This window comes from Orbicella franksi, chromosome 4 (assembly GCF_964199315.1).
Source record: "Orbicella franksi chromosome 4, jaOrbFran1.1, whole genome shotgun sequence".
Classification (NCBI taxonomy): Eukaryota; Metazoa; Cnidaria; class Anthozoa; order Scleractinia; family Merulinidae; genus Orbicella; species Orbicella franksi.
Window position 1 is genome coordinate 3746767 of NC_138148.1, and position 24018 is coordinate 3770784.

General features: G+C 38.1%; 1 protein-coding gene across 2 annotated transcripts; it reads right to left on the reverse strand.

The window, feature by feature from the left end:
• Positions 1–7589: 7589 nt before the first annotated feature.
• LOC145485987 (uncharacterized) lies at positions 7590–15326 on the reverse strand. 2 transcript variants are annotated; one of them, XM_081464662.1, is made up of 2 exons: positions 15066–15326; positions 7590–9992 (listed from the first exon to the last, which is right to left on the reverse strand). In XM_081464662.1, exon 2 carries the CDS (start codon positions 9906–9908, stop codon positions 9108–9110), a length of 801 nt encoding a protein of 266 aa, XP_081320788.1. In that variant the 5' UTR covers positions 9909–9992; positions 15066–15326; the 3' UTR covers positions 7590–9107. The 2 variants fall into 2 exon arrangements, with proteins under 2 accessions (XP_081320788.1, XP_081320789.1); XM_081464663.1 differs by lacking the exon at positions 15066–15326 and adding an exon at positions 10126–10762.
• Positions 15327–24018: the final 8692 nt, after the last annotated feature.

Genomic DNA, 24018 nt, shown 5'->3' on the forward strand with positions numbered 1-24018 from the left:
CCCGTTTTAATCCGAATTGGTTTGACTGGTATTATCGTGGACGGTAAGTAGCTATGATAGCAACAAGATGGCGCTGGCTTCTTCTCCGATTTCAAGTTACAACCCTTTCAATGTACCCGTTTTCGCTTCGAATGGCAAATTTGATCACGCACAGTGTGATGGAATGACCATAACTAGGAACTAACCACTCAACCTAGCAGCTATGACTAGTAAAAACATCAAACGAACCAGCCAGAAGTCACGGCATGTCAATTTCCTTCGTTCATTGCTCAAGCGATGATCAAATACGAATCCACGCATCAGATATTTCTTTCAACCTAATTGTTACACCTGTAGAAGATCTGTGATATCTTCTGAATAACTAATAAATAATACATTAAAATCCGCGCGAAAGAAATTACATTTATTGAAGTCTTTGCAAAATAGGTTCTTGTATTTTGGGGTAGTTATTGGCAATTTAGGCTAAGTAGGTTCTTAACTAGGTTTTTTATTTCTATGAAGGAGATATAGTTCCTGTTACCAGAAAAATGAATAAACTTGGGTTTCACACCGTTTGGTTCTTGAACTGATACACTTATTTAATCACAACTGTATTTTTATTTCCTGTACGTAATGTAAATTTGCAATCTCAATGTCACACTCCTAGGTTAAAATCTTAATCAAAATTTAACTGTAACCCACATATAAGAACCTGCTTGATCTTTCTTGGCTAAACAAGTTCTTATATTTTGGGATTTTTAAAATGGCAAATTTCCCAGGAGGTTCTTAAACCACTAGGTCCTTCCACGCAGATTTTTACTGTATATATTCAGCTCCTTGCGAAAAGTTTAGTTTCTACGTGATGCGACTGATACCTTCGCGTCCGCTAAAAGTGATGTCATAAAATTAGAATGCAGCTTCCCTTCGAAACTGTCGAGAAACTTAGCACGGTTAATATACCTGTTCCTGTACTATAAAACTAGCCCAAACCTTTCAATTCCTGGCAAATCAGTTTTGCTTATAAGCAAGCTAAGAAGAACTACCAATAGCATTACAGTACTATTTTTTCGTTGTTGGATGATCTTAGTCGAAAAGTCAGTAGAAAACCCAGCACTATTCAGTCCCCACTCCACCAGCACCTGGTCCAGCTGCTACTCATGTCCCAGCCACCTTCCCTCCCCCTCCCCCTCCCCCCCCCCCCGCCCCTTCCCTCTGCTGCCAGCTGCAAGAACAGCTTCACTGCCCACTCCACCAGTGCCAAAAATTAGGACAGGGGATTTGTAATCTGGAGACCGGGTCTGGAGATCTCAGGTTGAAATCCTCCTCCCTGCCCCTAGGTTGATTTGTGTTTGGTGGTACCACTGGGCGCTTTCTTTTCAACCAAATGACAAATGGTATGGAAATTACCTTGGGAAGTTTTCCGATGATCCAAAACTTCCCCAAACTCCGAGAGGAAAATGAAATCGAATGGAAATTCCCGGAGAGACATTTTCGAAACTTCAGGTATACCTCGCGAGGCCACCCTCTTTTTCGAGAAGTCAGTCTGGGAAATGCTGTTGCATTCGCTTCTGAAAATTTTTCAATGAAGAACCATTCCAAATTTAACTCCTACACGCTTTGTAAATAGCCAGCAGGTCAGTTTTGCAACTAAACTGTAGATTTAATATTCAAAGAGTTTCTGTTCAATTTACTGTATTTGTTCGCTTATTTCAGTGTCTTAAATAAATATACGGCAGTGCTAAACACTTCTGGATCTACCCTAGTTAAGCAACCAGTACCACAATACATGTAATACACGAACACACTTATATGTGTGTTGTCGTTAATCCCTTTTTGCATGTTTCATGTGGCGCTCGACTCTTTTCTCGCTCCATAAAAGGAGCGGCGATGTGGTTTGCGCATCTTAAAAAGTTCAGCTTAAATTTTGTAAGTTCGTCGTTTTAACGCCTGTTAATCTTCTCCATGGGTAACTATCGTTGTTCCTTTATGGTTTATTATTATATAGCTCTTTGGTGTTTTTCTATCTTAGTAAACCACTATTTTCAGTTTTCCTTCAATTTAAAGGTACTAATGTACGTGGCCAAAATAACTCAAAATGCCTTGACTGAGCTTCTTTAAACAAGAAAAACCAGATTTGAGCATTAATCGGCCAATATCTAATATACCTCACGTTTGGCCATGACAGAAGCTCACTAGCTATCTCGAACACAAATCATTTCCTCTTGGTTGTGTTTTTTCAGTTGCTATCGGCTATCTCGAAGTAGCTCCCCTCATATCGAACAATTTTTCGTTTCACCAACGCATGTAAAAGCACAAGCAACACACTTGGCTCAGTAAAAATACATGCTGATAATTAATGGCGCCTTTTGTTCAGAAACTTTCCTAACAGGAGGTGTTACTTAGCAGCACGTTACTGCTTTTGATATGTTGCTGATTATTATGTTTATATGCGTGAAGTGAAAACCAGCGTTAAGAGATCGAGGTAGCTGGTTCGACTGTACCACTCAATGGTTGGTTTTTTGTTTAACTTATCATGTTTGTAAACTAGGGTTGGTTCAAGTTTTCTAAACTTTACAATGTACAATTTCCCACAAATAAAGTTTTGAATTTCTACAGTATGCGAACAAATTGATTTTGGAACAAACGCTTTAACATCAAATTAAAGGAACATAACAATACGAAGAAAGTCAATTCAGTCCTACTCTAAATATATGCAGTTTTCATTCCGTTTTCGTCCTGCTTGCTTGATTCAATCAAGTCAGTGAACGTTACTGGTAGAACGATTCCAACAACAAACCTGGTGATTACAGAATAAAGAGCATCCTTTAGGGCCTCGTTTTCGGCAGAACGAGGGTAACCGCTCAAGATTACCAATAAACACACAAGTAACAAAGTTATGAAAAGGACAGATCTGCGATGTTCTTTCAAAACTTTCCACAACAATGAACATGTATTCATTGAAGCTTGCTGCGTGTCATCGTCGAGTTGGTCTTGAATGTTATTCCTCGCGTCCCACGCGAACAGGAGAACGACAAACGTTACGCTCACAACAAAGATAACTCTGAGCGCCATTTGGAAAAGGAACTCTTGAGAAGAACAAGTGTACCACCAAATCATTGCGGAGCCAGTGAATCCCAGAGACAACGCTACTGAAATCTTGAGTTTAAAGCATAACTCGGAAGCTCCATGCGCTGTGGGTTGATCAAAATAAATGATCAAAATCGCTATTAAGTTGCAGCCCTGGAAAAACAGCGCAGAACTTGATAGAACTCTGAAGATATTGCAGGATTCTCTGGGTTGAGTTTCCAATCCTTTCCACGACTCTACAGCATCCGCCACGAGAATGACAACTTGGCAAGCACACTGACAAATTGCTAATGCTCTGTATTTTTGAAGAAACGTGTACTTTGTTTTGTCCTTGAAGCAGCTCCGTAGCATTCGCATGTTGAAAATGATTCCTGCCAAATCAAGGGCTGCCATCAACAGTGTATATATCAAACTCATGGTGGAAAACAAAACTCCTGTCGTGGTCGGTGTCGAATGCGTGCTTCTGATCAACTTTTCAGCTAGACTTGAAACATATTAGATCTGAAAACAATATGAAATAGATTCAGTCTACATTTCCTTTGTCATTATTTGCTTAATGAAGTGAGTGTTTCACGGTTCGGCACATGTCTCTGAATGAAAATACTTTTGTTCGCATATCGCTTTAAAAACCCACTCAGATGTAGTTCAGTAATCACATGCTATAGTTAGTAGCTAGTTGGTCGTCGCAGAACGACGGATGACCAAAACTCTCAAGATTACATAATGCACTGTGAAGAAAAACCAAAGGATCCCATTGGCCGATTAAAAACACGCCACAATGGTCTCATGTGGTCTCGTTTGACCGAGAAAGCTAACTTTTGGCTTCTTTGAGTTAATAAAAATGAAAATGTAGCTAAGTGGAACTGTACGGCCTTGCGTATATATATTATGGTGGTTCAGTAAGTCTTCAATTGGAAAATAAGACCAGCGGGCGAGCTATATATGATCATATATAGATCGTATATCTGAGAGATATAAGCCATATCTGCATGCACGGACGTTCCAAACGCCAGAAAGAGGTCACTCGTGCCTATCAACTGAAAATCAAAATTGCATTTTTGATAGTGTAAGAAGCACTTAAGTCAATAGTACAATTTCTATCGACCGTATTTAACGTGTTTAAAGAGTAGTTGATATGACTGGACAATCTCATGCGTGGAGATTTAACGCTGTATGCAAAGAACTCAACCATGCCAGTGGGATAGTGATCTCAAAAAGCCACTGTAAGCTTAGGAACACCTCAACTGACTTACATGACTGCCATTGACTGCCGAATATAGCACTGTGGTGCTGCCACAAGCCGATATTCAGAGAGAGGTGTATCGCACTCGTACCGGCCAATGTAAAATGCCGGCAACTGAACTCTCTCGAAACAAGTGGCGAATTAATTTATTCATTCAGACAGCAGCGTTGTTGACCTTGATGTCATAGGTATTATACTTGGAAATTGCATATAAATAAGGTGAACTGGACATTTGATTGACGAGTCCGTCTCTTTTGACACACAAAGAAAACAGTCTGAGTTGTACCATAATTAATAGAGGGGAATAGCTCTGAAACCTGACAAACTTACTTGTACGTTTTTGATCGCTTTTTTGGCCTTGACCGCGCACAAAACACAATAGTTGTTTACTCCGTACTGAGGAACCAACCAATGGAGACGCGCTGTTTACATAATTCATATACATAGTGTATGAACGCAATCATAAATCTTGGCACCTTTCTTTGCTCCTTTGATGTTTACCGGGCTTCGTAACCATGGCTGCACCTTATACAGAAAGAATTACTTCATCTATAGGCCATCCCAAGTGGAAGTAGGACAAAATGTTTCACATTCACTTCCTAATTTTAATGCGAGACTGGCTCCGTCAAGGTTTTGCGGGATTCGGGATATTTAGGTAAAAAAAATTAACCTAATACGGGATATTTGGAGGGAATTTAATGCGACATGGAAAATGACACATTAAGAACAGATATTCTGGGATATCGAGTAGGAAAATAATTAAGTTTTGAAATTGGAATTAACGGAATACGAGATATTTAGGCCAAAAATTAACAGGACACCATATCAGATTCATTGCAAAAAGTGAAAGGTATAAAATATTTTGTGTTTTAGCGACAAAAATGGTTCACTGACGTTCTGCATCTCGCTCTGAGTTCGTCGAGTGTCGCCAGGTATAGTAGGATAACAGTTTTGTTCTCCTGAACAAAATATGTTGTTCCTCGTCAAATTAATCCCACAATTCTCCAATTAAGCATAACAAGCATTATCTTTAGGTTTGTTAGCTGCGAAGAAAAAGACTGTTATCGTGTCGTTTTGGAAAGAATGCTCGGTTTGGACTGCCGCTCGTACTGTGCATTCACTACAAAGTCACCGATACCCAAAACGACCTACATCACCATTCATTACATCCTCGATCATGGCAACGAAAGCTTACCCCGCCCCCTACCCCAGTCAGTTTTCACGCCTTTAACGACTTTAACGCTTGTGCTCTCACAACGCTGACTTTCTAGTAGCCTTATACGCAGACGCTCTTTGGGCCCGTCACGCAATCTTCCTCTCCCCAGTTGAAGAGGAAGATTGCGTGACGAGTCTAAACAGCGTGTAAGCAGGAGGCTAACTTTCCAGAAGCCTAAGTACCAAAAATAACTTCTTTCTTTGAAAGGCGTCACAACAATGCACAAACTCTCAATCGAAAATGAAATCGCTGGGAGGTTAGGGATGACGGCTCTGCAGCATCGAAGACTGTAAGAGCCCACAGATAACCATAAGGCAAAAAGTATATGCGCCTAGCTTGTAAGAATAGAAATATTGTGCGCCGTTTTTGTTTTGGATGTCTTTGGTTAATGGTTTAGCAGGCAGGGTCAAGTTCCTTTACTGACAAGTTATACAGAGCCACCATCAATTTTCAAACCTTCAATTAAGGTGGCTCTGAACCCTATGAACTGATTTTTTTAAAACTTTGCCAAAAGTTGCGTCTTATCATGTTGATCAAAACTTGATAATATCAAAACATAACACCGTGCCTTTTTTTGAATTATAACCGCTTAAAGCTGTAATTAAGGGTGTTTTTGCAGGTTATACTGTTGCTATGGTAGCCTTTTTTGTGTCATGAAAATGATAACAACGTGTTCACTAATGATTGGACAGTTTTTTGATACCATGATTGTAGCATTATGTGATAAAGAGTGGTTATAATGACCCATCAAAATGTTATTACTGGAAACTGTTTTGAGCCACCTGTTCTTTTTGTTACCGAATTTTTCCTAAAGTAAAGATATACGGCGTGTGGTGTTTCCTCTATCATTTGCCGTTCATTTCTGCACTAGCCCGTTTTAATCCGAATTGGTTTGACTGGTATTATCGTGGACGGTAAGTAGCTATGATAGCAACAAGATGGCGCTGGCTTCTTCTCCAATTTCAAGTTACAACCCTTTCGATGTACCCGTTTTCGCTTCGAATGGTAAATTTGATCACGCACAGCGTGATGGAATGACCATAACTAGGAACTAACCACTCAAACTAGTAGATTTGACTGGTGAAATATCAAACGAACCAGCCAGAAGTCACGGCATGTCAATTTCCTTCGCTCATTGCTCAAGCGATGATTGCCGAATGCGAAACCACGCCACAAATGTTTATTTCAACCTAATCGTTACACTTGTACAAGATCTGTCCAATTATAATCTTCTGAATAACTACTAAATAATACAGTAAAATCCGCGCGAAAGAAATTACATTTATTGAAGTCTTTGCAAAATAGGTTCTTGTATTTTGGGGTAGTTATTGGCAATTTAGGCTAAGTAGGTTCTTAACTAGGTTTTTTATTTCTATGAAGGAGATATAGTTCCTGTTACCAGAAAAATGAATAAACTTGGGTTTCACACCGTTTGGTTCTTGAACTGATACACTTATTTAATCACAACTGTATTTTTATTTCCTGTACGTAATGTAAATTTGCAATCTCAATGTCACACTCCTAGGTTAAAATCTTAATCAAAATTTAACTGTAACCCACATATAAGAACCTGCTTGATCTTTCTTGGCTAAACAAGTTCTTATATTTTGGGATTTTTAAAATGGCAAATTTCCCAGGAGGTTCTTAAACCACTAGGTCCTTCCACGCAGATTTTTACTGTATATATTCAGCTCCTTGCGAAAAGTTTAGTTTCTACGTGATGCGACTGATACCTTCGCGTCCGCTAAAAGTGATGTCATAAAATTAGAATGCAGCTTCCCTTCGAAACTGTCGAGAAACTTAGCACGGTTAATATACCTGTTCCTGTACTATAAAACTAGCCCAAACCTTTCAATTCCTGGCAAATCAGTTTTGCTTATAAGCAAGCTAAGAAGAACTACCAATAGCACTACAGTACTTTTTTTTCGTTGTTGGATGATCTTAGCCGAAAAGTCAGTAGAAAACCCAACACTATTCAGTCCCCACTCCACCAGCACCTGGTCCAGCTGCTATTAATGTCCCAGCCACCTTCCCCCGCTCAGCAACCCCCCCTCCCTCCCCTCGGCCCCTTCCCTCTGCTGCCAGCTGCAGAAACAGCTCCACTGCCTACTCCACCAGTAACAGAAATTAGGACAGGGGGGTTGTAATCTGGAGACCGGGTCTGGAGATCTCAGGTTGAATCCCCCCCCCCCTGCCCCTAGGTTGATTTGTGTTTGGTGGTACCACTGGGTGCGTGCTTTTCAACCAAGTGACAAATGGTGTGGAAATTACCTTGGAATGTTTTCCAATGATCCGAAAATTAATCAGTTTTTAAAACTCTCCAAAATTCGGAGAGGAAAATGAAATCGAATGGAAATTCCCGGAGAGACATTTTCGAAAACTCAGGTATACCTCGCGAGGCCACCCTCTCTTTTGAGAAGTCAGTCTGGGAAGTGCTATTGCATTCGCTAATGAAAATTTTTCAATGAAGAACCATTCCAAATTTAACTCCTATACGCTTTATAAATAGCCAGAAGGTCAGTTTCGCAACTAAACTGTAGATTTAATCTTCAAAGATTTTCCGTTCAATTTACTGTATTTGTTCCCTTATTTCAGTGTCTTAAATAAATACGGCAGTGCTAAACACTTCTGGATCTACCCTAGTTAAGCAACCAGTACCACAATACATGTAATACACGAACACACTTATATGTGTGTTGTCGTTAATCCCTTTTTGCATGTTTCATGTGGCGCTCGACTCTTTTCTCGCTCCATAAAAGGAGCGGCGATGCGGTTTGCGCATCTTAAAACGTTTAGCTAAAATTTTGTAAGTTCGTCGTTTTAACGCGTGTTAATCTTCTCCATGGGTAACTATCGTTGTTCCTTTATGATTAATTATTATATAACTCTTTGGTGTTTTTCTATCTTAGCAAATCACTATTTTCAGGTTTGGTTCAAGGTAATTTTGTACATGGCCAAAATAACTCAAAATGCCTTGACTGAGCTCCTTTAAACAAGAAAAACCAGATTTGAGCATTAATTGGCCAATATCTAATATACCTCACATTTGCCGGGCCATAACAGAAGCTCACTAGCTATCTCGAACACAAATCATTTCCTCTTGGTTGTGTTTTTCCAGTCACTATCGGCTATCTCGAAGTAGCTCCCCTCATATCGAACAATTTTTCGTTTCACCAACGCATATATAAGCACAAGCAACACACTTGGCTCAGTAAAAATACATGCTGATAATTAATGGCGCCTTTTGTTCAGAAACTTTCCTAACAGGAGGTGTTACTTAGCAGCACGTTACTACTTTTACATATGTTGCTGATTATTATGTTTATATCCGTTATGTGAAAACCAGCGTTAAGAGATCGAGGTAGCTGGTTCGACTGTACCACTGAATGATTGGTTTTTTGCTTAACTTATCATGTTTGTAAACTAGGGTTGGTTCAAGTTTTCTAAACTTTACAATGTACAATTTCCCACAAATAAAGTTTTGAATATCTACAGTATGCGAACAAATTGATTTTGGAACAAACCCTTTAACATCAAATTACAGGAACATAACAATACGAAGAAAGTCAATTCAGTCCTAGTCTAAATGTATGCAGTTTTCAATCCGTTTTCGTCGTGCTTGCTTGATTCAATCAAGTCAGTGAACGTTACTGGTAGAACGATTCCAACAACAAACCTGGTGATTACAGAATAAAGAGCATCCTTCAGGGCCTCGTTTTCAGCAGAACGAGGATAACCGCTCAAGATTACCAATAAACACACAAGTAACAAAGTTATGAAAAGGACAGATCTGCGATGTTCTTTCAAAACTTTCCACAACAATGAACATGTATTCATTGAAGCTTGCTGCGTGTCATTCTCGAGTTGGTCTTGAATGGTATTCCTCGCGTCCCACGCGAACAGGAGAACGACAAACGCTACGCTCACAACAAAGATAACTCTGAGCGCCATTTGGAAAAGGAACTCTTGAGAAGAACAAGTGTACCACCAAATCATTGCGGAGCCAGTGAATCCCAGAGACAACGCTGTTGAAATCTTGAGTTTAGAGCATAACTCGGAAGCTCCATGCGCTGTGGGTTGATCAAAATAAATGATCAAAATCGCTATTAAGTTGCAGCCCTGGAAAAACAGCGCAGAACTTGATAGAACTCTGAAGACATTGCAGGATTCTCTGGGTTGAGTTTCCAATCCTTTCCACGACTCTACAGCATCCGCCACGAGAATGACAACTTGGCAAGCACACTGACAAATTGCTAATGCTCTGAATTTTTGAAGAAACGTGTACTTTGTTTTGTCCTTGAAGCAGCTTCGTAACATTCGCATGTTGAAGATGATTCCTGCCAAATCAAGGGCTTCCATCAACAGTGTATATATCAAACTCATGGTGGAAAACAAAACTCCTGTCGTGGTCGGTGTCGAATGCGTGCTTCTGATCAACTTTTCAGCCAGACTTGAAACATATTAGATCTGAAAACAATATGAAATAGATTCAGTCTACATTTCCTTTGTCATTATTTGCTTAATGAAGTGAGTGTTTCACGGTTCGGCACATGTCTCTGAATGAAAATACTTTTGATCGCATATTACTTTAAAAACTCACTCAGATGTAGTTCAGTAATCACATGCTATAGTTAGTAGCTAGTTAGTCGTCGCAGAATGACGGATGACCAAAACTCTCAAGATTACAGTGGATTTTACTGACGCTGCCGACCCGTACGATTTATTCTACTGTGGATGATTTTACTATTTGCAAGCGAAATTGGTTAACTTGCTTACGATTGGCTCATAAACAATGAAAAACTGAGCCTGTGCCAATACGGATGCACAGGTGAATAAATAATACAGACATGCGCCGGACTATGAAACCCTCCCTTGGAGCTCAATCCTCCGTAGGAAAAAAGATGGCGGCTGGTACATTTACCCACAGTTCTTAGCGCACGAAAACCTTAACAATGCTCATAAAAACGTACAGAAACGTTATAAAATCTTCAAACCTAGGCTAATAAATAGCCTTCGTACAGGGACAAATATTGTAAAAATTTGGCTTTCTTTGTGCCCTTTAGGCTGTGTTAGGTTCGCAGGGCATTGTGGTAAAATGTACAGCCGCCATCTTTTTCCCTACGATGGATTGTGTTGTTGTTGTTTTGTGCGCGTGAAAATGAAATTTTTCTAGCATCAGTAACGACCTGAAAGCAAAAACGTTTCATCAAAACTATTAGTTTAAAAAACGTTTAAAACGTGCGCCATCTTAAAAACAGTGAGATAAATCCACACACGAGCCGCTAGTAGCTCCGACGCCCGCACTACTAGCAGCTCGTGACATAGCCGCTCGCACGTGACGTTCACAGTCACGCTAGCACGCTTACTTGTTTTGCGTTCTTCCCAACTGATTTTCGAGGAAAAGAGAGACTGCTCGAAGTCTACATTGTATTGTATCATGATATATCACTTTATCACAGGGAAAAGAAGACATTCGTATTTAATTATATATTCTGAGAATATCATGATTTATCACTCTATCACAGGGGAACGAAAACATTCTTACCTAATTATACAATGTATATTCTGATAATATCATGATTTATCACTAAATCACAAGGAGAATCGAAGAAGACATTCTTACCTAATTAAATATCTGATAATATCATGATTTATCCCTATATCACAAGGGTAAGAAGAAATTCAAACTTAATTAAATATTCTGATAATATCATGATAAATTACAAGTATGCTTATATGATAAAAACCTAATGCGGAATATCAAAAAATCATTTCCTTATAAAACCAGTGATACATCATGATATTATCAACATCGCATGATATTATCAACATTGGACCGCAAAAATTTGTACAAGAAGAATTTTATCATAAAACGTGCACATCGATTAAAATATTAGGAATTTATTTTGATTATCATAAGACAACGAGAAGGAATTTAAACTTCAATTCTATTCTCAAGTCTATTAAAAAAACTCTTAATATGTGGAGGTGGCGAGGTCTCACACTACTCGGCAGAATTCAAATCGTTAAAACGTTTGCTATCCCCAATTTTATGTATAAGGCCTCACTAATCTCAGTCTCAGAAGATCTTATTAAAGATGTGAACAAACTGCTCTATGGTTTTATCTGGAAAGGGAATGACAAGATAAAACGCACTGCTCTTATTTATGATATAGAGAACGGTGGCCTAAAAATGCTCGATATCCAATCAATGATTTTGTCACAGAGAGTTATTGAATTGAAACGATTTATTGAAGACTACAATAGCCCTTGGAAGAACGTCCTTGAAGCGTTCTTAGGTGACATTGGCGGAAAATCTATTTTATGCTGCAATTTTGACACCCGTAAACTTCCTATTTATCTACCGGACTTCTACAAAGAGTGTCTCGATGCGTGGTCTTATGTTAGTACAACAAACGTTGTTTCTTATGACGATGTTGTTAACCAAACAATATGGAACAATAAGTTTATCCTTATTGAGAACAAGTCGTGTTATATAAAACACCTGGCTGTCCATGGAATTGTTAAATAGGAGATTTGATATCTAACAATGGTAGGTTTCTCGAAAGTGAAAAATTATTACAAGCTCGACTATCTCCTGTCCACCTTTTTAAATTAATGGGCGTCGTTAATGCTATTCCTAATGAATGGAAGCTTATAATCAAACAAAGTCAGCAACATATTTGTCCCCCCTCGAATGACACGTTTCAAATTAACATAAAAAACGCTACGGTAAAATGTTTTGAATGTTACTTCGAAAATGCTTTACAATGAATTTAAACGCAAAAAGCAAACGGCGCCTTCTGCTCAAAAGAAAATAAAACTAAAGTATCCAAATCTTTCTCTGGAATGGAAAGAAATTTACTCTCTTCCGTTTATGGTCACACATGATACAAAAACTAGGGAATTTCAGTACAAGCTGTTAAATAACATTGTTTTTACAAATGAAAAATTATTCAGACTTAAAATGATTGACTCTCCACTTTGCGCCTTTTGTCAAACAGAAGTCGAGTCCCCTGAGCACTTATTCTTTCATTGCAATGTAACAAAATCTTTCTGGCAGTTGCTTTGTTCCTGGATTTCTGAAAAAAAGGTAATCTCGACATCCTTAACGCTAGAAAATGTTATCTTTGGAGTATTCAATGTCGCAGAGGACTTTCATATTCTAAACCATATTATTTTATTAGCTAAATATTATATTTATAACTGTAAATTAAATATCATACATCCTTCTCTAAAGGTCTTCATAACCAAGGTTAAAGTAACTTGCCAGATTGAACAGAAAATTGCAGCTAACAGCAATAAATTGGTAAAACATTATAAAAAATGGAACAAATTTCTACCTTGCTTCAGTTAATTTAGTTTATGTTTTGTGTTGATGTATGTAGAGATCTATTTATATTTACATTGTAATAGGCTTCTTTACCTCCCCTTTTCTTCTTTTTTTTTTGTGTGTGTATCCCTTTTTAATGTAAAATTGTAAAACTAGCATTACAGTATCTCTTTGCTTGTCCATTGCACAACTTACAAATAAAAACAATAAAATACAAAAAAAAACATCGCCTACAGGAAAAATATAAGATTTTTCATGATATATCACAAGTGATAATTGGTCTTGATATAGTGATAATATCCGATGCTGCACCTCTGTCGGTTATTCACTCTCCAGTAACCACATCTCCTCTCAGAGGGCTTTTGTTCACCTAAAAGCACACCATTTTTTCAAACTTTTCTCATGGCTAAGATTGAATTCCAAACCATGGCAAAGTATACATTGTTAGAAAGCTCAAAGTTCAAAATTATGAAAACAATATTTTTGTACCCTAGAACTGTATTGTAACCTGATACCGGCTGATAAAATCTGCCACTTGCTGGGGAATGCCATGTCTTACTTGAGATAACTCGTAGAAGAACTGATCAAAATGAATAATTTTTACATTTTTAAAAGAAGACAAATAGCTTGCTGTTTTAAGCATAGAGATTTTTGAAGAGATAAAACCACATGAAATGGTGACCAGTCAAATCTGATACAGAAAATCCAGCAAACGTTTCAATGCATAACTTCGACAAAATGCGCGCAGTGGATGGAAAAGTTCTCAGCTTAAAACACAAAACTTACTAAGAACAACAAATCCTGAAAATTTGAGCTCAATTGGACAAATCCTTCTCAAAATATCTTTTCTCAAAGGCAAAAATAACTCGTTTTGAGAAAACGAGCTTTGAACTTACAGTAGCAGCCGAAATGTTTCTCAAAATAAAACTTCAATACCTTAAGATTCAAATTCCGGATTGATTGATTGATTGATTGATTGATTGATTGATTGATTGATTGATTGATTGATTGATTGATTGATTGATTGATTTTTATCTCTTGCATCTTTCGCTTTAGTTAAAGATAATATATTTATTTTTTATATGGAAAATTATAGCCATGCTTCGAAACACTAAAACTGCTCCTACTTAACTGTAAAAATTACTTACCGGTAACTGTAAAAAGTTCTTACCCCGTGTTTAAGTAAAGGTATTATGTTATGCTAATTTTGTTGGCCTTATGGAACTCTGTTTAATAATAAAGTACTTGTCATAATGTACGGTGAAGAAAAACAAAGGATCCTATTGGTCGATTAAAAACACGCCACTGTGGTCTCATGTGATCTCGTTTGAGCGATGAGCGCTTCTCAGGGCCCGTTTCTCGAAAGCCCCGGAAACTTTTCGGGCCCGTACAGCCATTTTTAGTTCATCTGTATCTAACAACGGAGAAGTGTATACGCCTGAAACTTCTTGTATGAAGGGAACCTCTGTTCATATTAAAAAATATGTGAATAAAACAGCTCTGTAATGGTAGGGTTCTTTTATACCTCAACAATTTTCCACAAAATAAACACATCACAACGCTTCTCGTTGCCTACGTGTCGATACTACTGATGCCCGTAATTTAACGGTCGAAAACTGCTTCAGATTGGCAGCTGGGGCACAACTAACCAGTATTGGTCTGTATTTGTTGATAGGTAAAATATACAACAGTAAATTAGCACGGACTGAAGAAGTTTACCTGCTAAAGTTAGGTCTGAGAAAGGTCAAACAATAAACCAGTCTTAAACCATGGCACCGTAACCGGCACCGTAACCGGCACCGTAACCGGCACCGTAGCATGAAAAACACAAACATCGCACACGTACACCGTAGGGTTTGAGATCACCCTAAGTTGGGATTTTATTCACTGTATCACCACATTAGAAAAGCAGTCAACAGCGGAAAGCTCCATGTCCCCCTCTATAGTGGCTCAAAGTCTTCAGTAGTAAGTAAATAGGACCAGCACGCGAGCTTGAGATTGTATATCCGACAAAATCTCTGTGGACGCTTCAAAAGCGAGAAAGAGGTCACACTGAATTGTGAGTCAAATGAGCATTTGATATGACTCATAACTGGACCACCTCATGTATTTAAGGCTGTATGATCATGGAAATAACACAACCGTGCCGGGCAGGATAAAGATTTCAAAAGGCCTCTGTAAGCTTAATAACACCTCAACTGACTTACCTGACTGCCAGTGGCTGCCGAATTTAACACTGTGGTGCTGCCGCAAGCCGATATTCAGAGACAGGTATCTTGTGTATCGCACTCGTACCGGCTAATGTAAAATGCCGGCAGATGAATTTATCTCGAAACCACCGGCGAATTAACTATAATGCATTCAGACAGCGCCTTATTGACCTTGATGTCATCCAAGATTCATACCGCAAATGACTACATGATACATCTAAACTAGCGACGTCGACAAAACCGGGATCGGACCGGATCACGGATCGGATCACGAAAAAAATTCAAAATTCAAAATTCAAGATTCAGAATTCAAACTTTTGTTGAGCAAATTATACGAGAGTGACTACTGTGAGCAGAACGTTTTATTTATCTCAGGTGTGATATTCTTTTATTCTTTTATAATATCAAGCCAACTGGGAGCTGATCACAGATGAATTTTTTTCAGGCTGTTGGGTTTTGATTGCGATGATCAATCATGTCTTCATATCTTTCTCCGCAGTTCAGATAAATGATATTTCGTATATTCACTTGCATCAAAGGAAAACTGTCATAAAACGAGTCAGCATAGTAATAATAGGAGGAACGTGTGAATCGAAACACAAAAACTAAAAACACTAAAAAAAAGTTAAACACCTGATGATTTCAAACAATTCCCGTTTTTGGGACAAGTCTATACTTTTACAAGATGTGAGTTTGGAATACGATATTTCGTACTGGAATAAAACGAAACAAACCATTTGTATTTCAAGGAAATATAGCTGTTTTACAAAAAAATTATAGGAATAACATCGATAGTGTGAACGATAACACAACCCGAGAATAAAGAACATTTTAGGAGTTACGTCACGATTTTTAGAGTCATTTTTAGGGTGGTAAAGAGTTGCCTTTAAATAGAATAAAACCTTAAAATGATCGTATTCTAGGATAGAAAACACTTAAGAGGCAAGAACAAATCAAAACGGAATGAGGATCGTTAAGGATGGCAAAGATTAATGAGGACTGCAAATGACGAACTTGAAAAACTAGGCTAGTGTTTTCAAGATGCGCAAATCGTGACGTAGCTCCTTTAAAGCAAGTCATGTCCTTAAGCTTTCGTACGTACGTTTTCTCAGTAACTGTAACGCTAACTGTAACGCTCACATCTGACACATAAATGTAGCCGAGAAAAAGTTAAGACATAAGTTAACACCACCCGTTATGGGACTAAGTCCGTGGCCTACACTGCTTCAAAAGCTTGGAATTCACTTCCAGATACACTACGTTGTATGAAGACACTTCAAGATTTTAAGATTGCGGTTAGATCTATTGTAAATTTACATATGTAAACTAGTCTTAGTTATTATATATTTATATCTTGTAATTTTTTACGTGTTAATTTCAATTTTCTTTCGTTTAAAGTTATTTTTCTCGGTAAATTAGCATAATCTTGCTAGAGGCCTAATCAGCCTCATCAACCCGAGTTGAAATAAAGTTATCTATCTATCTATACTAACAACAATTTCAAAAACGAGAATGGGAGGTTCACGCAAGCTTCGAGCCAACTAACGTTCAAATAAAACTACATCTGCCCGTTCATTATTATTTAAATTCGTCGTAAATTAGGCGCTTATGTGGCTTTTTAAATGACCTCTTGTCGTTCTCTGTAATTAACATGTCATTGCATCAAATTCGGGATTCTTATTTTCATTTAACATATTTTAGTTTTCCGCTTTTATTTTTTATTTATTATTATCTTATAAACGATTTGATTTTTTTTTTTTTTTTGGATGTTTTTTTCTTGAAAACTTTTTTTTTTCTGTGATCCGATCCGTGATCCGATCCGTAATCCGATCCGTGATCCGATCGGTGATCCGGTCCGTGATCCAGTCCGTGATCCGGTCCGTGATCCGATCCGTGATCCCGTCCGGTCCGGTCTAATCCTGGTTTTGTCGACGCCGTCTAAGCTAGTAGTGATCAGAGATTATGAGAGTGCGTTCGACGCCCTCACTTTAATATATATACCTTAAATAAATGATTTCACTCGCTGAATTTCAACCTTTATCTATTGCTAAAATTTTTCAGCAGCAACCGAGGTTTTAAAGTCATATATGCATAGTGTCAAAGGAGGTCAGGATTTGTTGATACGTTGCGTGACGCCGCCAGTTTCTGTAGCCAAGTTTCATAGAATATTAAATTACGTACATTATTCTAAGGTGGAAGCACAAATTTAAGGTGTCTCCATAGGGTAATCATTTATGGCGTTGCGCGCGCAAGTGTTATGTTTTGAATGCTGTTTTTGCTTTCGCTTTCAAACCTAGTCCTCTCAAACTTATTTAATTTACGTATAATAAGCAAAGATTAAATAGTATTTTGCTATCATCTCTGTTAACATTTTGGGATTTAGTCTTGAATTTTAAATGCCTAAACAAGTGTATTTTTTACTGTTTTTATGGGTTTATTTGTGATTTTCATGGATTTCTTTCGGTGAAATCTTCCAAAATTTTTAGATCACATCGCTTCCAACGGGATACGAATTTTAAACACGAAAAAAGTAGGGTTTGTAAAGGCAGTTTTTTCGATATTTTCAAATTTATGTCTTTTACCGCTGCAAAAAATCTGGTCTTATAGAATAAAATATTTGCCAAATTTAACGGAATTTCACCGAAGGAAACGCGAGAAAATTCACTATCAGTTTTGCATTTTGGGCTCATGTTGACGTAATAAAATATCGAAAAACACTGACGTTTCCTTTGAGCGCGCGCAGATTACTTCCTCAGCGCTCGTGCGATCGTGAAAGTATAGGGAGCCACCTTAAGCTAGCATTTGCCATCGCGTGCTCGTTTATCGTAAACAAACTCCGTGCGACTAATTCGAATATTTCCCCTGATCAATAAAGCAGACTTTTGGATCTTGCATTCAGAGCACTTTTCCACCGATTCCAAACAATAAAATTTCGACCGGATAAAGACTGAGCTATCTATGGGGCGCCGTTTGTAAATTTATTATTTAGACCGAATTTATGCCATTTTCCCCTTATTTATAAATAATTGGAAATGCCACAAAATTTGTTTATAAATAAGACACAAGAACTTGTCCGTTGATATGTAAATAGTTATTTTAGGTACGTCCTGATTTATAAATAATCTTTTACCATAGAGTTATTATATATAAATAACAAACTAAACAACTTCAATTATTTATAAATCAGGTCATCTCTAAAATAGTTATTTACATATCATAAAGTTTGTAAATCCCATTATTTATAAATAAATTACTTCGCCGGGAGTGTAAATTCATTATTTAGAAATAATAAATTTCACCTCGCCGAGTGTAAATTTATTATTTATAAATAAGGAACTTTACGGAGTGTGTAAATTCATTATTTAGAAATAATGAATTTCACCTCGCCGACGGTAAATTTATTATTTATAAATAATGAACTTCACTGAGTGTGTAAATTCACTATTTAGAAATAATGAATTTCACCTCACCGTCTGTAAATTTATTATTTATAAATAATGAACTTCATTGAGTGTGTAAATTCATTATTTAGAAATAATGAAGTTTCACCTCGCCGACTGTAAATTTATCATTTAGATATAATGAATTTAACCGTGTGTGTAAATTCATTATTTAGAAATTCATTATTTAGAAATAATGAAGTTTCATCTCGCCGAGTGTAAACTTATTACTTAGAAATAATGAACTTCACTGAGTGTGTAAATTCATTATTTAGAAATAATGAAAGTATGAATGGCTGACCCAACGTCTCTTGCCCGATCGATTTCGGAGGCTGTTTCTCGCGCTATAAGTGAGACAGTTAATGCTGCCCTTGCTCAGGTAGGTATGCAGCCTGAAATTCAGCAGTGACAGATCTAGGGGAGGCTCCCCCCCCCCCCCCCTTATTTTGAATAATTGCGTTTAAGCGAGAATCACGCTTCAAATATCTATTGTGTAGTTCTTATTCACTCAACAATTCGGCAGCTCACACTGCAACAGGAACAACGACAACGACAACGACAACGACAACGACAACGACAACGACAACGACAACGACAACGACAACGACAACGACAACAACTACTCAAAGGCCGAGGTAACAGGTAAATTTTAAGACAAGAAATTGCTGCATGAAGAAAATGCAGAGCTTTTAAAATCGGGAAATCGAATAATGTATTTACTTGCTTAAATAATTTTTTGTAGCCTGCGAACAGGCCCACGTTGGAGCACAAACGCGCTCGGCGTAGCTGAGAGCGAGAAATCGACGGGCGAAGCCGCAAGAGGAGAAAGTCACTTCTTGGCGCCTCTTTCCCGCCGATCGCTATTCCTCTTCGTCAGTCGCGCGTTTGACTCAAACGTGAGCCTGCTCGCAGGTTAAATTCTTTGTGACTTTTGTGACCTTTGGACGGATAGCTGTGTGACACACTTTGTTTGGCTTGATCAAGTCACGGCTAGACATGTCTATTCCAGGCAAGTCCAAAGATCGTACACGTAGAAAGCTAAATTAATTTACGTTTAAACCACTGTTGAATAGACCTTTTTCGACTGGGCGGTTTGTTGCCCCATTTCAGACCATGTGATGATACTCTTGAGAATTCTTCCTTTCAAATTTTCAAATAGTTGCGCGTATATGAAAAAATAATTTTTAGATGAATAAAAGAACAATTCTCTAGAGAATATCACGTGGTCTGTAATGGAACAACAAACCGCCCAAGCGAAAAAGGTCTATTTCATTAGAAATCAGACCTTTCACTTAACACGCCAAGCGATTTTTATTTTCTTCGTGCAGCAGTTTCTTTTCTTAAAATTTACCTGTTACCTCGGCCTTTGAGTAGTTGTTCCTGTTGCAGTGTGAGCTGCCGAATTGTTGAGTGAATAAGAACGACATAATAGATATTTGAGGCGTGGGGTGGGGGGGAACGGGCCCCCGGGCCCATCATCCAGATCCGCCACTGCTGAATTTCAGGCTGCATACCTACCTGAGCAAGGGCAGCATTAACTGTCTCACTTATAACGCGAGAAACAACCTCCGAAATTGACCGGGCAAGAGACGCTGGGTCAGCCATTCATACTTTCATTATTTCTAAATAATGAATTTACATATTCAGTGAAGTTCATTATTTCTAAGTAATAAATTTACACTCGGCGAGATGAAACTTCATTATTTCTAAATAGTGAATTTACACACACGGTAAATTCATTATATCTAAATGATAAATTTACAGTCGGCGAGGTGAAACTTCATTATTTCTAAATAATGAATTTACACACTCAGAGAAGTTCATTATTTATAAATAATAAATTTACACTCGGCGAGGTGAAATTTATTATTTCTAAATGGTGAATTTACACACTCAGTGAAGTTCATTATTTATAAATAATAAATTTACAGTCGGCGAGGTGAAATTCATTATTTCTAAATAATGAATTTACACACTCAGTAAAGTTCATTATTTATAAATAATAAATTTACACTCGGCGAGGTGAAATTTATTATTTCTAAATAATGAATTTACACTCCCGGCGAAGTAATTTATTTATAAATAATGGGATTTACAAACTTTATGATATGTAAATAACTATTTTAGAGATGACCTGATTTATAAATAATTGAGGTTGTTTAGTTTGTTATTTATATATAATAACTCTATGGTAAAAGATTATTTACAAATCAGGACGTACCTAAAATAATTATTTGCATATCGACGGACAAGTTCTTGTGTCTTATTTATAAACAAATTTTGTGGCATTTCCAATTATTTATAAATAGGGGGAAAGTGGCATAAATTCGGTCTAAATAATAAATTTACAAACGGCGCCCCATAGCTATCTGTCGCGACTGGAAGTAATCAACAAATGCAATCAAAATGTAGGTGTTCCCACGGTTAACATCCCAAAGCCAAGTCGTGTTAATAAACAAGGACAATTCCCTCAGATTTCGATAAACGCTACCGTCGAAGCGTTTAAATTCACCAAAATCTAACGGTGAGAGCACATAATAGCGAAGCGTACGGCGACTGAATGGAAAGAAGTCAAAGAAAGATCCAGCGCAAAGACGAGCTCACATGGCCTGCTCATCGATGCTCACATACCGGTACTCACATGTTCGCCCGGACATGTCTTATCACATATCTTAACATTAAACGGTACCAGTTTACTGGCCGTGACATGCTCCTGCAAAAATCAAGCAGGGCGGCTGAATTTGCTAAGACAACTGCAACCTCGATCGATTTCGCCTGTATTACGCAGGAAGCCCAACATGTTGACACCAACACAAAATTAGGCTGCGTTCTCCCTACGCTCCAACGCAACATTTACATTCACTGCCAGTTCCTAATTTTACTGCGACAAGCCCTGTTAAGGCTTTTCGGGTTACGGGATATTAGGTTACAATGAATGGGATACGGGATATTTGGGAACAGTAAAAGGGATATCCCGAGATATCGAACGTCTGACACATTCATTGGCGAGAAAGCAGCTGCTCTGTGGAAGAAATACAGTCGAACATCCGGTTGGGACCACCTCTCCTCAGAGACCAGTTTTCCAAAATACCAAAAGTTTCCTGGTCAAATCACTAGGGACCTTTAGCAATGACGACGAGAACGTGGACGACGACGTATATGACCAATTGAGGCCTGGAACGGGACCGTCGTCCACGGCGGGAAACGTAAACACTTTAGTAAACCGGTTACGTGGACGAACCCTTTACTGCAGCTTTCTGTGGCAGTCAACAGGAAAATGTCAAACAAATGTCAAATGTTCCGTTAATTTGAAAATGCAAAAATTATCCACTACAACAATTTAACGTTTATTCAGTGTTGTAATCAACGTCAAGTGATTCAGAGCTAAGTTAAGTTTATAGTCGATCCGAGCAGATATTCTTCAACTCTTCTTAAAAATGCCAACTGGTATAAATTACAAAACTATAACGAAATGCCCGCGATTTGTATTTATAAAAGCACTACTACGTACCCTGCAGTACTTTTATTATCATCCGCCATTGCTTTCTCCACTTTATACTGTAAAGCTCTACCTGCAGCTCGAAAGAAATCAAGTTTTTTTTTCCATCACGGTACGATCAAATTACTTCGGCACTGTATTTATTCACTAAACGACCCTTTACATTGAAGAAATTCCTAAGATACGTAAGTAGAAATTAGAAAACAAATAAAACATACTCGCGTTCTCGACAAGACGGCAGATGGCGGCAAATGGCGTTCTGAACGAGATGTGGATGTTGGGCATGCGTGATAGCTTCGAAATTCGTTTTCCCAACTTCCGGTCGGTGACGTTCACGTTCTCGTCGTCATTGCTAAAGTCCCTACTATATTTGGAACCTCTTGTAAGCATCCACCTCTCGTAAGCGACGGCGACCACTTTTTTTAATTTTTAGCCAAAATTTTGAAATTTTCTTTTGATCTTGGATGATAAGGTGTTGTAACATTATCGTATTCCGGATAGTACAAGAGACGGAAATTTGTCCGATGGGAAGTACGGTATTTTTCTCGAAACTGACTCGTATGAAAAAAACATTTAAAATATCGGGCAGTTACAATATGCTAATGAGGCAAAATTTTGACCCAATATGGTCTAAGCTCTCGTAAGCGGCCACCCTCCCTTAAGTGACCACCCAAAGTGTCAAGCCTAGGTTCGACTATAGTCCTATTATGATTTTTATCCTACAAACCGCGTCTATGCCAGCTCTCCCGGATACAGACTGAATCTACCGGTCTCCCATACTGGTCACCAATCTCCCGGACAATGCGAATGAAAGCGCATAAAATGCATTCAGACATATTCAGTTTGCATTTTGGGAAGAAAATTTTGGATCTTTGAAGCATTTTTGCGGTTTATTATGCGGAGCACTACTTTGAACAACTTTTTTACTTTCAAAAAAGGTAAAATTCGCAATCTTCCGGACTTTGACTTGTTAGGTTGGCATCGTTTGAAACGTAACGTATCAACATAACATATAACAGCCTCCTACCTACGCAGACGTTTGGGTTCGTCACGCAATCTTCCTCCCCTACGTGGGCGAGGAAGATTGCGTGACGACTGTCAGCGTTTGCACATCTCCCAAAAATATCGTTTTTCTTTGGAAGGTGTCCAATGCAAAAACTCTCAATCGGAAATGTTTTCAGCAAAACCAACAGTTGATAATCCAGTTGGGTTAAGCCAATCTATATCGTATAATTGTGACTTAAATTACGTGATCTGCAAAAAGTAATATACCAACAAGCGAAAGGTGAATTTACAAACGTGAGTTTATACAATATTAAACCGGCTTGCTTTGTTGACGATATCCAGTCAGATTATGTTCAATGGGACACAGGCCAGGTCAGCAAACGGATGAAAACAGTTCACGTATAAACTCAGTGCAAATCTGTTTTGATCGAGTTCAAAAGTTGGCTTTTTCCACGTGGTTTGATTACTTAAATGTCAATCACAAAATCGGCTTAAATGTCAATCAGAATTCAATCATTGTATCAATGAAACACAGATCTTGAAAAATGCGTTGCTTTTCACAGACGAATTCAGTTGACCATTGACAATGGGCCAAGCCCGAAACGTTTGGCATTTGTCAACGAATTTTTGGCACACCACATTATCAATTTAATTCGATCCTTATTTACTTTGTTAACGACTACAACGACATTACCAACAAGCAGTTCACTGTTTTAAACTTTTCATAAAACGTCTTTATTCAACATTTACACTGAAACGATTTCTAGTCAATCAGTAACTAAGTACAATACTTCGATCTTATTTTGGGACGGATCGAGGATTTTTCAAGGAGGGGTGGAGGTGGCTGGTACTTTAGGGCCGCAGAATTAATTGTACATGTCCACTAAGTTTGAGAACTGGAACCCAATTGAAACCTACCACACTAGAAATAGTAGCAATGCCACAAAGTAGAAATTACAATGAGGTACCCGCGTTTGGCTTTATTTCTGTCGTGATATTCACAATC